A 12556-nucleotide genomic window follows, 5' to 3' on the forward strand; every position below is an offset into this window, starting at 1 on the left:
CTCAGTTTCCCTTCTGCAGACTCCCAAGCACTCAACTCCCTCTGCTGCTGCTCCTCCTGCCTTCAGCCTTCTCAAGCCCTGGTTCTCTGGTTTGGGGACACCAGTCAGCAAACCCCTCTTGCTGCTCTCCTACCTTCAGCCTCTCTCTAAGGAACCAACTTCGGCTTCGTTCCAGGACTCCTCCAGTAACTTGGTCTCTTTGGGGCCAGCCACAGTGTGACAGAGTCTCACTAAAATCTCTTGTATCATGCTGAGCCGACGAAGTACAAGAACTTTCATATTTTTCAAGGCAAAAATATGTCTACCATCCAGTGGAGAGATGCCTATCTAAGGAAGGATGCAAATGGACTCAGAGTTATAGAACCTTAACTTCTGCCTACATCTGCATTCCAGAAACAGGATGAATCCAAGCTTTGTTCTCTGTAATGGTGGCACTTCACAAAATCATTGCCTCCAGCACCACAGCAATATGAGAGAAGGATGGTCTTGTGGTTAAAGGCAGTGGACCCCACGGGATTCAGGAGATCTGGGTTTAGTTTCCAATTCTGGCACAGATTTCCTGTGCAACTTGGGGCACAACACTTATAACAGGAGTCGGCAACCTTTCAGCAGTGGTGTGCCGAGTCTTCATTTATTCACTCTAATTTAAGGTTTTGCGTGCCAGTCATACATTTTAACATTTTTAGAAGGTCTCTTTCTATAAGTCTATAATATATAACCAAACTATTGTTGTATGTAAAGTAAATAAGGTTTATAAAATGTTTAAGAAGCTTCATTTAAAATTAAATTAAAATGCAGAGCCCCCTGGACCGGTGGCCAGGCCCTGGCAGTGTGAGTGCCACTGAAAATCAGTTCGCGTGCCGCCTTCGGCACCCATGCCATAGGTTTCCTACCCCTGACTTATAACAACAAAAATATTTATATTAAACAAAAATAACAAGCAGACAGGACCAAAAAAACCTCCCAGCCACATGAAGTCACGAGCAACAAAGAGTCCTGCGGCACCTTATAGACTAACAGACGCATTGCAGCATAAGCTTTCGTGGGTGAATACCCACTTCGTCGGATGCATGTGAGTTTCACAACTTAATGAAAATTACAATCGGTCTGAAATTGTGGTGATTTCAGGTAGAAGCATAAATTATAAATGACAGGCTAATTCCCCTAAGGAGTCTTCAAATGTCAAGATCATTTTTGTAGAAGTTGGGACTGTCTCTGAAAAACAAGACACAGGCCACTTTATTTCAGGCTCATGGATCACAGTATCCTTTCTTTCCTGTCCACTAAGCACCGTGTATGTAAAATTGGGAGATTTGTACAGTCAATCAGAAGTGGCTTAGGTGACACAAGTGCAATTGTTCAGTCCTATTGTTAGCTATACTGTGGTAGCGCCCAGGAGGCCCCAGTCATGGGCCAAGACCCATTGTGCTAGGTGCAGTACAAATGCAGAACATAGAGACAGTCCCTGCCCCACAACCCTACAGTCTAAGTGGTTTTACAGCTTTCCATGTTTTCAGGGCTCACATCTCCAGCTTCTGGCTGAGGAGGTTGGGGTGGCTCTCTCTTCAGCACTAATCAACACTCCTTTGAAAATCCCAGCCTAATTGGTCTGAGGAGTGCTACAGAGTGACCTGAGTTGGTGTCTCCTTTCCCCAAGAGCTGACTAGACTGCTCTTCAGGGCAGAGACCTTGTATCTCATCACATGTCTCTGTACAGTACCTATAGAGTACACAATCCTGGTTGGAGCTTTAACTATATACCAATAACGTCCCCTTGGCACTGCCAGCTCCAAATATTTTCTGAGGCGAATGAAAGAGAAAGCAGCACCTGGAAATAATCCCAGATCTCACACAGGGGGATACAGAGTCCTAACTTCAATACAGAGCGGGGAGAGGACTGTATACCTGCAGTGGGCACTAATTCTCTCTGCAGAGATCCTCCCCTCTCCTTCTCTATCCCTATCCACCAAAACCAAACAAACCTTCCCCTAACAATCAATATTCAATCCAGCGGCAAAGTCAGGCCTCTCACACGACTCTCCAGCGAAATCACTTGGGAACATTTTATGCTTTTTCTGAGTCACAAGTCAGATCATGAAGTTTTCCAGGAAGAAAGATGTCTGCTTTGATTCATTATTTATATTATGGTAGTCCCTGAAGCCCCCTACCAGGCTCCAGGGTCCCACTGTGCGACAGTACGACTTGTTGAGTTTGGTTTATGGCTACTACTGTACTTCAATGGAAAATATCATGGGGCTGGAAAACATCAATCCAACAATATTGACAGAGCCTACACAAAACGTGTTATTCTATTGACAAGAAGGTGTAAGTTAAAGTCATTCAAGAGAAACCTAGCTAGCAGTTTTCCCCTCTAGTGTCACCAGAGTAGCTCTAATATGTTGGTCTGCTAAAAGTATTACTCTTCCTCTCACTTATACTGCCTTCCTAATGGCTACTATGGCTACAAAATCAAATTCAAGTTTATCAAAAGACTGGGCGCCAGGTAGTTTTATTTCATTTATCTTTTAATTATTAATCTCTTTAAAAGCTGTCTCTACATTCCCACTACTCAGCACTACACATGTTGTTAAAGTTCTCTGATTATTTATTCCATGTTCACATCTAATATGTGCTTCTCTTTGATTCTATATTGAGCTTTAGAAAAATTAGGGTTGCAGACAGATTCCTTAAAATAGACACAAAGAATTTTTTTAGAGTAACGTATTAACTATCAAAGGCAGATGGCTTTGTCAAATTCTAGAAAGCATCAAACATTTGTACGAATGAGACCAGCTTCTGAAATTAAGAAGGATCAAAGTTTAAAAGGGTTAAGTCACCATCCTTCAGGACATAAACTGACCAAGAACAGTGGTGAGAAGAAAGAAGAATTTTCCCTCTATGCTAGATAACTGCATGGCACTTGCAGTACTGTGAGCATACGTCGTCCTCTGAAATCTGAAGCAAGCATCCCTGGCCAATGTCAGAAAGTGGAACTTGAGCTAGGTAGGCCATTGAGCTTTTGCAGCCTAGTAAGCCCAATGTTCTGAGCTTGACAAAGAAAACAACCTAGTATGTCAAGGACTCCAGTATTTGCACCTTCTTGTATTATGTGCAGTAGCTTTCACACGTCTCAGCCAAAATCAGGTCACCACTGTACCAGGCACCATTACAAATTTGGGTCCGATTTGGTGAATAGTTTCAGCCAAAAAAAAAAAATAGATTTTTTTCCCACAAAAATCAAAATGTTTCATTTTGACCATTTCAGAACAACATGTTTGGCTTTTCTTTTCAAAACAGCATTCTGTTTAGAAATTTGGCTAATTTTTTAGACCATAACAAAGGGTAAAAAGCACCCCAAAATTACCCAAAATGAAATGTCAAAAAAAAAATCATTTGGGGTCAAACTGAATAATTTTTTCTTCAGATCCTCTGAAAAAAAGTCAATTATTTGCTTAGTTCCACTATGTTCTGTACAAGCACACTGTCCCTGTCACAAAGAGCTGACAATCTAAACAAAAGACAGACAAAAGGTGGGGAAAAGGAACCCTCCTCTTCCCCATCGGACAGACGGGGAACTGAGGCACAGAGAAATTAAATGATTTGCCCAAGGTCACTCTGGCAGTCTGCAGCAGAGCTCCTGAGTCATTCCTGTGACTGACCCACAAGGGCATCTTTTCTTTGTCATTGAGAAAGAAAAGTAAAATAGTCCAAACAACACTGTTTGGACAGGTGTTTTCAATGGAAAGTCGGACTTGAGAAATTCTCTTTGGCTTTTCAAGTGTTCTGTGCCTTTTAGGCATTTCCAGTCTCTCTACGTGGATTTTCAAGTCCTCTTACACCTTGCTGCAAACCAACCAAGATGAGATTGTAAGCTCTTTGGGGCAAGGACCATCTTTTTGCATTGGTACAGCAACCAGCACAATGGGGCAGGGCTCCTAGATGCTACCACAATAATAATAATAATAATGCTTGAAAGAGTTCCTCACCTGCTTGAGGTTGACCTCTGCATTCAGTATCTCATCCACAGCAAACGACGGCATGGAAACATTATGATGGAGAAAGTCTGAGAAGGTCTCGTTGTCGACCAGGAAATCCCGAAGTTTCAAACCTGTTAGGTGAGAAGCAAGAATCACTCGGTTTTATTTAGTGCAAATCCAAAAAGGAGAAAGAATGTGAAATCTTCAAACTAAAATAGCAAACCCTGGTTGAGGGGGAAAGGGAAGGGACAACGACAATGCAGAACACATAAGGAAAACAGTAGCTGCTGCCAATGTGCTCTGAAATACAGCAGCTTGCAGAGATACATTGGACCTGCCATGTTTTTACACCAAAAATAGAATCTTTGAAAACAACCTCCCTCCTACACCAACGCTAACACCTGATTTGTTGCATTTAATCGGCTGCCAGGCGCATGAGATGCAAAGGGAACTCAATGGTTCAGAATAAATTGCTCTTCAGGTTTTGGGAAATTCACTCCAGTGCAGAAGGCTAGTCACAAGAAGTTCAGGACTCCACTTGAACTCTATTTTGTAGGCTTAAGCAGGACTGAACTGGTGTTCAGGGCAATAAGAAACTTACTAAATCTTATATAAAAATGTTTGATCGTTAATAATATGAGTACTACTAATAATCACCATCATTGTAACCTACCACAAGACATTTCCAGGCCAAGCACAGGCAGACACAAGTGTGCCTGGAGCTAGAGATTACTTTGCACAGATAGCACAGGTAGATTTAGGAAGTAGTCTTGCCATCTCTCACGTTTTTTTTTGGTAAGTCTTATGATATTTAGTGTTTTTCTAAAAGCCCCAGCTCCTGGAAGCATATGATTATATGAGAATCTCAACTTTTTTTTTTGTAAGCAGAATCTTCCTGGTTGAGGTGAAATGCTGGAAAATGTTGTACCCTGAAGTCTTAGACACCAGAGAGTAAAGAACAGAACCCCAACCCTGATTTTTTTTTTTGAAACCTCATGATTTTTAAACCAATCACATGATTTGGGGGGCCTGACTCTGGGGCTTTTGAATGCTTGATGTTGGCAATACAAAGGAATGCAGTTGAGATGAAAGGTGCAAATGCTAAGCAGTGGGGAGTTGAGGGAAGAAAGACATCTTGGGAGTCACTGTGGATAGTTCTCTGAAAACATCCACACAACGTGCCGTGGCAGTCAAAAAACAGAATGTTGTGGAATCATTAGGAAAGGGACAGATAATAAGATAGAAAATATCATAGTGCCTCTATATAAATCCACGGTATGCCTGCATTTTGAATACTGTGTGCATATCTGGCCGCCCCATCTCAAAAAAGATGTGTTGGTATAGAAAAAAGGTATAGAAAAAGGCAACAAAAATGATTAGGGGTATGGAACAGCTTCCATATGAGGAAAGATTAATAAGACTGGGACTTTTCAGCTTGGAAAAGAGACAACTAAGAGGGGATATGATAGAGGTCTATAAAATCATGACTGGTGTGGAGAAAGTAAATAAGGACGTGTTGTATAATCCTCATAATGCAAGAACTAGGGATCACCAAATTAAATTAATAAGCAACAGGTTTAAAACAAACAGAAGTATTTCTTCAGACAACGCACAGTCTACCTGTGGAACTCTTTGCCAGAGGATGTTGTGAAGGCCAAGACTATAACAGGGTTCAAAAGAGAACTAGATAAATTCATGGAGGACAGGTTCATCAATGGCTATTAGCCAGGATGGGCAGGGATGGTGTCCCTAGCCTCTGTTTGCTGGAAGCTGGGAATAAGCGACAGGGGATGGATCACTTGATAATTAACTGTTCTGTTCATTCCCTCTGAAGCACTTGGCATTAGCCACTGTCGATAGACAGGACACTGGGCCAGATGGACCTTTGGTCTGACCCTGTATGGACGCTTTTATGTTCTTATGAAGAGAATTGACATGGTTGACTCTAGAGAAAATTCATAGGCATAGGCTAAGCTGATTAGGTAGATAACCTGATGCCTTTTCTACTTAAGGAAGAGCAGAGGCACAAAACAAATTGGTAATTGATGGCAAAGAGGGAGAAAAACCCACGAGCCAAGCCCTAATGCAATGGACTTCTAATAGCTTGTATTCCCTCATGGCTGCACTGCTCATCCCAGAGGGAGCAGCAGCGACTGTGGCACAGGGCTCTCATTCTTGTTTTAATCAGCTTGACTTCTTACAAGAAACACTCAGTGCCTTTCTGAGAAGGGACCGGAGTAAGTCTGCTGCAAATCTCCACAGCACTGGGAGGGAATGGGGAGCACGCCAGGGCGGCCACGTGTCCCAAGAACATGGAGTCCCGCTCTCTGTATGCCTCTCAGGGTTTCTTTTGTCTCAACTTGGCAGGACACCAGTCTGGTATAAGAATTATGAGGCAAGAGCGGGGGAAGAAAAGCAACACTCCCCATTCTCCTTGCAGCACGAGCACGCCGGGGTTACTGTCGGTCATTGCTCTCTAGCCTACATCTCTAGTTACAAGTTCCCTGTAGCCTTTTTGTTCTACATGAAAAATAATCGCCACCATCAGCTGGGCTGAGGAAAGCTGGAGGTAACATTGACAGGAGGTTACTTCAGGGTGAAAGCTTTATTCCCCGCTCCCAGGCAGGATGATTTAATAACCTGCCCGTTGATCATACTGTGAAAAAAACCCTAACAGGCTTCTGCAAACAAACAGGCCTAGTTTTCTTTTCAGCCAAGACTGGCACTAAGAAAAGTGGGCCAGATGCTCAGCTGGTGCAAATCAGCATAAGCCATTTATACTGATTCACACCAGCTGAGGGCTTTGCCCCGCAAAATTACTCAGATTCAAAAATCTCCTTCCTCCTGATTTCTGGCTATTTCCTAACTGCACTACATTGGCTAAAAAAGTACTCGGTATGTTTGAGTTTTGGTGAGATCATCAACAGCACTGAAACTCAAAATGACAAAGAGATTAGCTGGACAAAAACGCAGTGGCATTTAAAGATCAGACATTTGCAAGTTTTTTCATTTAGCCCAATTCTAAATAGAGTCTATTTTTCTAGTTGCTCTTTTAATAAAATTTTATTGAACAACAATTCTCCTGCTCTTCCTGTATTTCCTCCTCCTTTGTTCTTTATTGCTGCTCGGAAACAGGATCTTTGTTAGTTAGGAACATTCTCTTTAGTTTGTCTAACTCAGAGTGTTTGGACAACTGCAGCAAAGCAACTTGCATCTTATTACAGAATGTAAAGAAGCTATTTTTGGATTCCCACTGCCCTGTCTGTAAAGATGATGTGGACTGCGAAGGAACCTTGTCTTCTTACTTGTCTATAAACTAACTAACACAGTGTACCTCGGGTGTTCTATTTCCCATTATCGGCCAGCATTTTCAAAAGTGCACAGTGCTGGCTGAAATTCCCATCCCAGGCATATTTCTACATTTGTTTTCATCCCGATTCCTGACAAAAAGTCAAAGTTTTTCACCAAATGGAAAATTCGAAAAAATGTTGATTCAGAAATGCCAAAACATTTTGTTTCAGGTTGGTGCGACATTAACCTTTCTCCCACAAGCAACTGTGCTGACATGCCTGAGGTCCCACAGAAAGCCGGTGGCAAAGCAATGATCTGTCTTGACCTCAAGTCCAGTGCCTGAACCAGAAGGCCAAGCTCCTTCTTGGTGAGCTCACCCCGCCTCTGGTCCTCTTTCCATCAGGACAGACTGCACCACCCCACAGAATCCCTACTCTTCAGATCACAGAGGCCCACACACTGACTTGCTCCTGAAGCCAATCACAGGTGGGGAGAGGAACAGAGCAATGCACTGCACAGGCTAAGTGTGTGTCTACACTACAGCCCTTCCAGTGGCACAGCTATACTGATGCAGCTGTGCTGCTGTAAGATCTCCTGTGAAGCTGCTCTGTGCCAAAGGGGCAGAACTCTCCCGTTGACATAACTAAACAATCTCCAATGAGCGGCGGTAGCTGACAGAGCTGTCCACACCGGCGCGTCTGCTGGTGTCACTTATGTCGCTCAGGGATGTGGGTTTTTCCACACATCAGAGCGACATAAAATTATACTGACAAAAGTGCTAGCGTAGACATAGCCTTAGAAGATGAGGCTTTTTTAAAAGGTGTCCCTTTCAAAACACCCATCATTCTGTCCAAGGCTATCTACCCACCAGCGCATAACACAACCGATGCAAACAGTGCAAGATTCAGAGCGGGAGCCATGTTAGTCTGGATCTGTAAAAGCGGCAAAGAGTCCTGTGGCAACTTATAGACTAACAGATGTATTGGAGCATGAGCTTTCGTGGGTGAATACCCACCTTGTTGGATGCATGTATCGGACGAAGTGGGTATTCACCCACGAAAGCTCATGCTCCAATACGTTTGTTAATGCAAGATTGTTAGTTCAAAACTGCCACAATTCCCGCAAACAACACAGTCATAGTTCCTGAATGCGCTAACAACATACTAAGTAATGGGAACACTTAAAGTGGGAGGGCACATGCTGGAATTACAGCGTAATCACCAAAATGCATCCCTGCCATTAAAGAAATTCTTCACTCCCTGTTGGGATGATCTATGTTCTGCCTCGATGGAACAGCTCACCCCCTTCGTCATGCCCTTTGCTGCCAACAGAGCCAATTGAGTTCAGTACCAGAGTACGGCTTGTGCTTCTGACAAACGAGGCGGCAGATCAGGACCTTCTGGTTGAAATGTATAGAATAGATAAAGTTAGAGATGAGCCCTAATCATGAAACTTGGATCTGGGTTTGGGTGTAGGCTCAGCTGGTGTAAATCAATTTAGCACCACTGAATTCAGTAGAGCTTTGCTGATTTACACCAGCTGAGGATCTAGCCTAACATGTGAAAGGAGCTCCTCTCCCTACTGTACAGCCAGCTTTGCTCTTTAATTTCCAGTCTACCCACACTAAGGCCTGGATCTTGCAAGGAGCTGTGCTGAGCTGAGGACTGGAGGCCAGCTCCCTGCTGCTCTTTGTTAATTAAAAGGTCTGAAGAAAACAAGGCAGCCAGTCAGTCCATGTGCCATGACTGCACCTTCAGCAACTGCAGACACTCTTCTACTGGTGTCAAGTATCAGGGGGTAGCTGTGTTAGTCTGTATCCACAAAAACAACAAGGAGTCCAATGGCACCTTAAAGACTAACAGATTTATTTGGGCATAAGCTTTCATGGGTAAAACACCCACTTCTTCAGATGTCTAGTGGGACATTCAAGACAGAAAACAATTATGTTATTTCCTGCACTTCCTTTGCTATTACTGGATTGATCGGCTTTTGGCTGAACTTCCATTTCTCCCAGCTCAGCCACTCCTTCCCCTTGATCCTGAAGTGCAGTCATAACCCTTTACTTATTATCTCAGAGGCTGCTAATAGAAAAGTGATTGTGTTGCCATACAAACAGCATTAAGGCATCACTGCAAGATCAAGTGGCAAGACCAGACAAGTTATGGAAGCCTTTACTTTGCTCCTTAGCATCGGCAGATTCTTGTAAGTGCCTGCAGGCGGGCAGGTTCCTTTCCCGGCACAAAGCAATCACGCGCCTGCCTCTCTCAATTAACGAAAGCAGCAATGCAAGATTGAGAAATCCACGAGAATGATCAGTGGATGTTTCTTTCCTTGTGATGTGATTGAGAAGAGGCTGCAAGGCACTAAGATACCCACTTGGTAGGGTTCAGACTTATGGGGCCTGATCCCCAGCTCTGGGTGAGCTGCCTTGATACAGAAACTGGAGTGAGGAGAGGGACATCTTTGCACCTCTTGGTATACTGGGGCTAAGCCCATTTATAAGCCAGAGCAGCATCAGGACGTTACCCCAGGCTGCCAAAGACCTTAAGGAGCTGTTCCAACAGCTGGGAGCAACCAAAGTGCACTTGCATTACGTACCATCCTTCTGGATCCCTGCCCTCCCCAGCAAGTTCTCTCCCCCCACAGCTGCCCCTTGCACTGCACCAATACAGACAACATCAGCGGCCTGGTCCACCTGTTTGTTGCAAGGTGAGCTGTCTCTTCCCACACAGATCCCCAACCCAGCGAATGAAAATGCCTGTATTTTAAGGACCACAAGATGGCCATAGGGTAAGCGGTCCTGCAGCATTTTACCTTCCCTGTGATACAAATGGAAAACCAGAGACACAAAAGTGCATTGACCTGTCTGACAGACAGTCTGACCCAGTGGGACATGGCATAGGAATGGGATCCAGGAGGCATTGTGTTCTCAGCCTGGATGATCCATTGATTTACTGAGCAAGTCTCTTACCCTCAATTTCCCTGCATATAAAATTGAGATAACATTCTCTTTGGTGAAACTTCTCCATCATATAGCTGAGCACCCACTCCTTCCATCAGCCCCCACAAAAATAAAGACCTGAAACAAACAAAATAACCCTACCCCAATCAGAATTCTTATATCTAGAAAAGACAGAAGAGTCTCCATGAAGTCTAATAGCGACTTCACTAATGCTAATCTATTTTCTGAGGAAGGCATTTAGATATGATGGTGATGGACAGCAATATGAAACCCTAAGACAGGCTAGTAAATTACCAATGTCAGATATAGGAACAGAACTCAGGATCTGTGAGCTCTCAGTGTCTCTTGCTTATCTAGAGGAAACAGCAATCACAGTAATGTTAGAGACTATATTAGCAAAGGACCTACTGATCCAGTGACCCAGCTCTGTTATGCTACAAAAAGCCCTTTTGATTCCCAGTCATCAGCCAGTGCTGGGCAATTTTCATTTGCCCGTGTTATATTCCCATGATTAAACTTTTGGCAACACATCCATGAAGCGTGCTGGAGCATCACACAAGCCTCCTTTAAGGGCTCATTTGGCTTTTAATTTTTTCCTCCCTCCACATGGTATCCTTCCCTTGTACAGGTGGTATAGCTCTCACAGCTAAATCTCTTCCTAGCTGATGCCGACAGGAGCTAAAACAGTCATAGGAACATGTTACACAACATTACCTTGATTTGCTAACAGGAAATTGAGCAGCTCAGAAGGCCTGTGGTGCAAGATCTGCTAGCATCAACACGCCAGCCTAATCTGCCAACAGTTGTCCCTTTCCCATGTAAACGTGTTGTCCTTTTGCTGTGGGAGGTGGTAGGCCTATCTGCTCTCAAGCCATAAAGTGTCCTCAGCCTGTTGTCAGAGGAGACAACCAGTTACCTTAAGGCCCATTCAGAACCTTCACACATCTTCCTTTTTGGAAAACAGGCTACTGCGGGAGGTTGTGGGATCCCCATCACTGGAGGTTTTTAAAGAACAGGTTGGACAAACACCTGGCAGGGATGGTCTTGGTTTATTTGGCCCTGCCTCAGCCCAGGAGACTCGACTTGATGACCTCTAGAAGTCCCTTCCGGGCCTACATTTCTATGAGTCTGGGTTTAAGAAGGATTCAAGCAGTTCCCTTTCTCCTGTCTGTTTCATTTACTTGTCTGACTGCTAGGTTTCTTCTGAGTGGGGGGGGGAAAGGTTATTTGCAGACTCCTCAGCCTTTCCCCACAGGAACTCCTCCTCTTTTGGAGGTCATGCTGGGAAGGTTTCAGTCAGACGGGCAGTTCCATGCTACAGCATGTGAGCCACCTCACAGGGCTAATAGAGCCACAGCAGAAAGCCCAGAGATGAAGCTACAGGGTCCCACTCTTACTTCCTAATGGCCACTGTCACTTCTTTTAGTCCCAATGACACCTATCTGCAACACACATTTGGTATTGCCTCACTTATACTGTTGAAAATTGCTGACACTCGGCAGTAAAGGCCCCCGAAGAGGAAAGGCAAGAGAGGGTCATTCCCACTAAAAGAAGGGATTCTGCTGCATTTTCCGCTTCTGGTGTGAATCACTTTTTCGTGTCCCTCTTAGCTCTTGGTCGGTCACACGCTGTCCCCCACACTTGGCCCTTGGCGTGTTGAGTGTTTTGATAATGCTCCCCCGCCTCCACTGCCGAAGAGACACGGCATGGGCTGCCCCTCACAAAGAGAGCACGGGGGAGGGGCGGTCAGCAACCGAGGGAGCCTGGAGCACTGTGGGAAATGAGGAACTCAGACAGGTCAGAGGGAAGAGGTGGATAACGTTCTGCAGTTTGCCTCTCACTAATGTTCAGTCACGCATCCCATCAATACACGCAAGAGAAAGATGAGAGGGGAAAGACCATAAACTCCGGAGCCAACAGGGCATGTTCCATCTCCAGCTCAGAGGAACACACCTTTAAACTTGGTCAGATGGTATGGGCGAACAGCTGCAGCAGAAGTGTATAAAACAGAAGCAGCAAGAGAGACACCAATAAAAAGAATAGGCTCTCAGAAGGTGGGAGCCATGGGAGGACGTATCTTTCTGCCTGCTGAGTTCACTTTCCAGGAATTCCCCAAAAGAGAAAGTTACTCACCTTGCAGTAACTGAGGTTCTTCGAGATGTGTGTCCCTGTGGGTGCTCCACTCTAGGTGACGGTGCGTCCCGGCGCTGTCGATCGGAGATTTTTGGTAGCAGTGCCTGGTTGGGGCGCACGCACCCAGATGGTATCTCCCGTCTAGTTGGAATCTTCCTGAGTGCGTGCGCCCCACACCCTCCTCAGTTCCTTC

General features: G+C 44.6%; 1 protein-coding gene across 1 annotated transcript in view; it reads right to left on the reverse strand.

Annotated features, from left to right (window-relative positions):
- LOC123372271 (phospholipid-transporting ATPase ABCA1) overlaps window positions 1–12556 on the reverse strand; it is a 156097-nt gene that overhangs the window by 75209 nt on the left and 68332 nt on the right. Inside the window, exon 6 of the mRNA XM_045020273.1 lies at window positions 3987–4108. Within this exon, the coding sequence (XP_044876208.1) occupies window positions 3987–4108 (122 nt within the window). The remainder of the gene's footprint in view (window positions 1–3986; window positions 4109–12556) is intronic.

Source organism: Mauremys mutica, chromosome 6, assembly GCF_020497125.1.
Source record: "Mauremys mutica isolate MM-2020 ecotype Southern chromosome 6, ASM2049712v1, whole genome shotgun sequence".
NCBI lineage: Eukaryota > Metazoa > Chordata > Testudines > Geoemydidae > Mauremys > Mauremys mutica.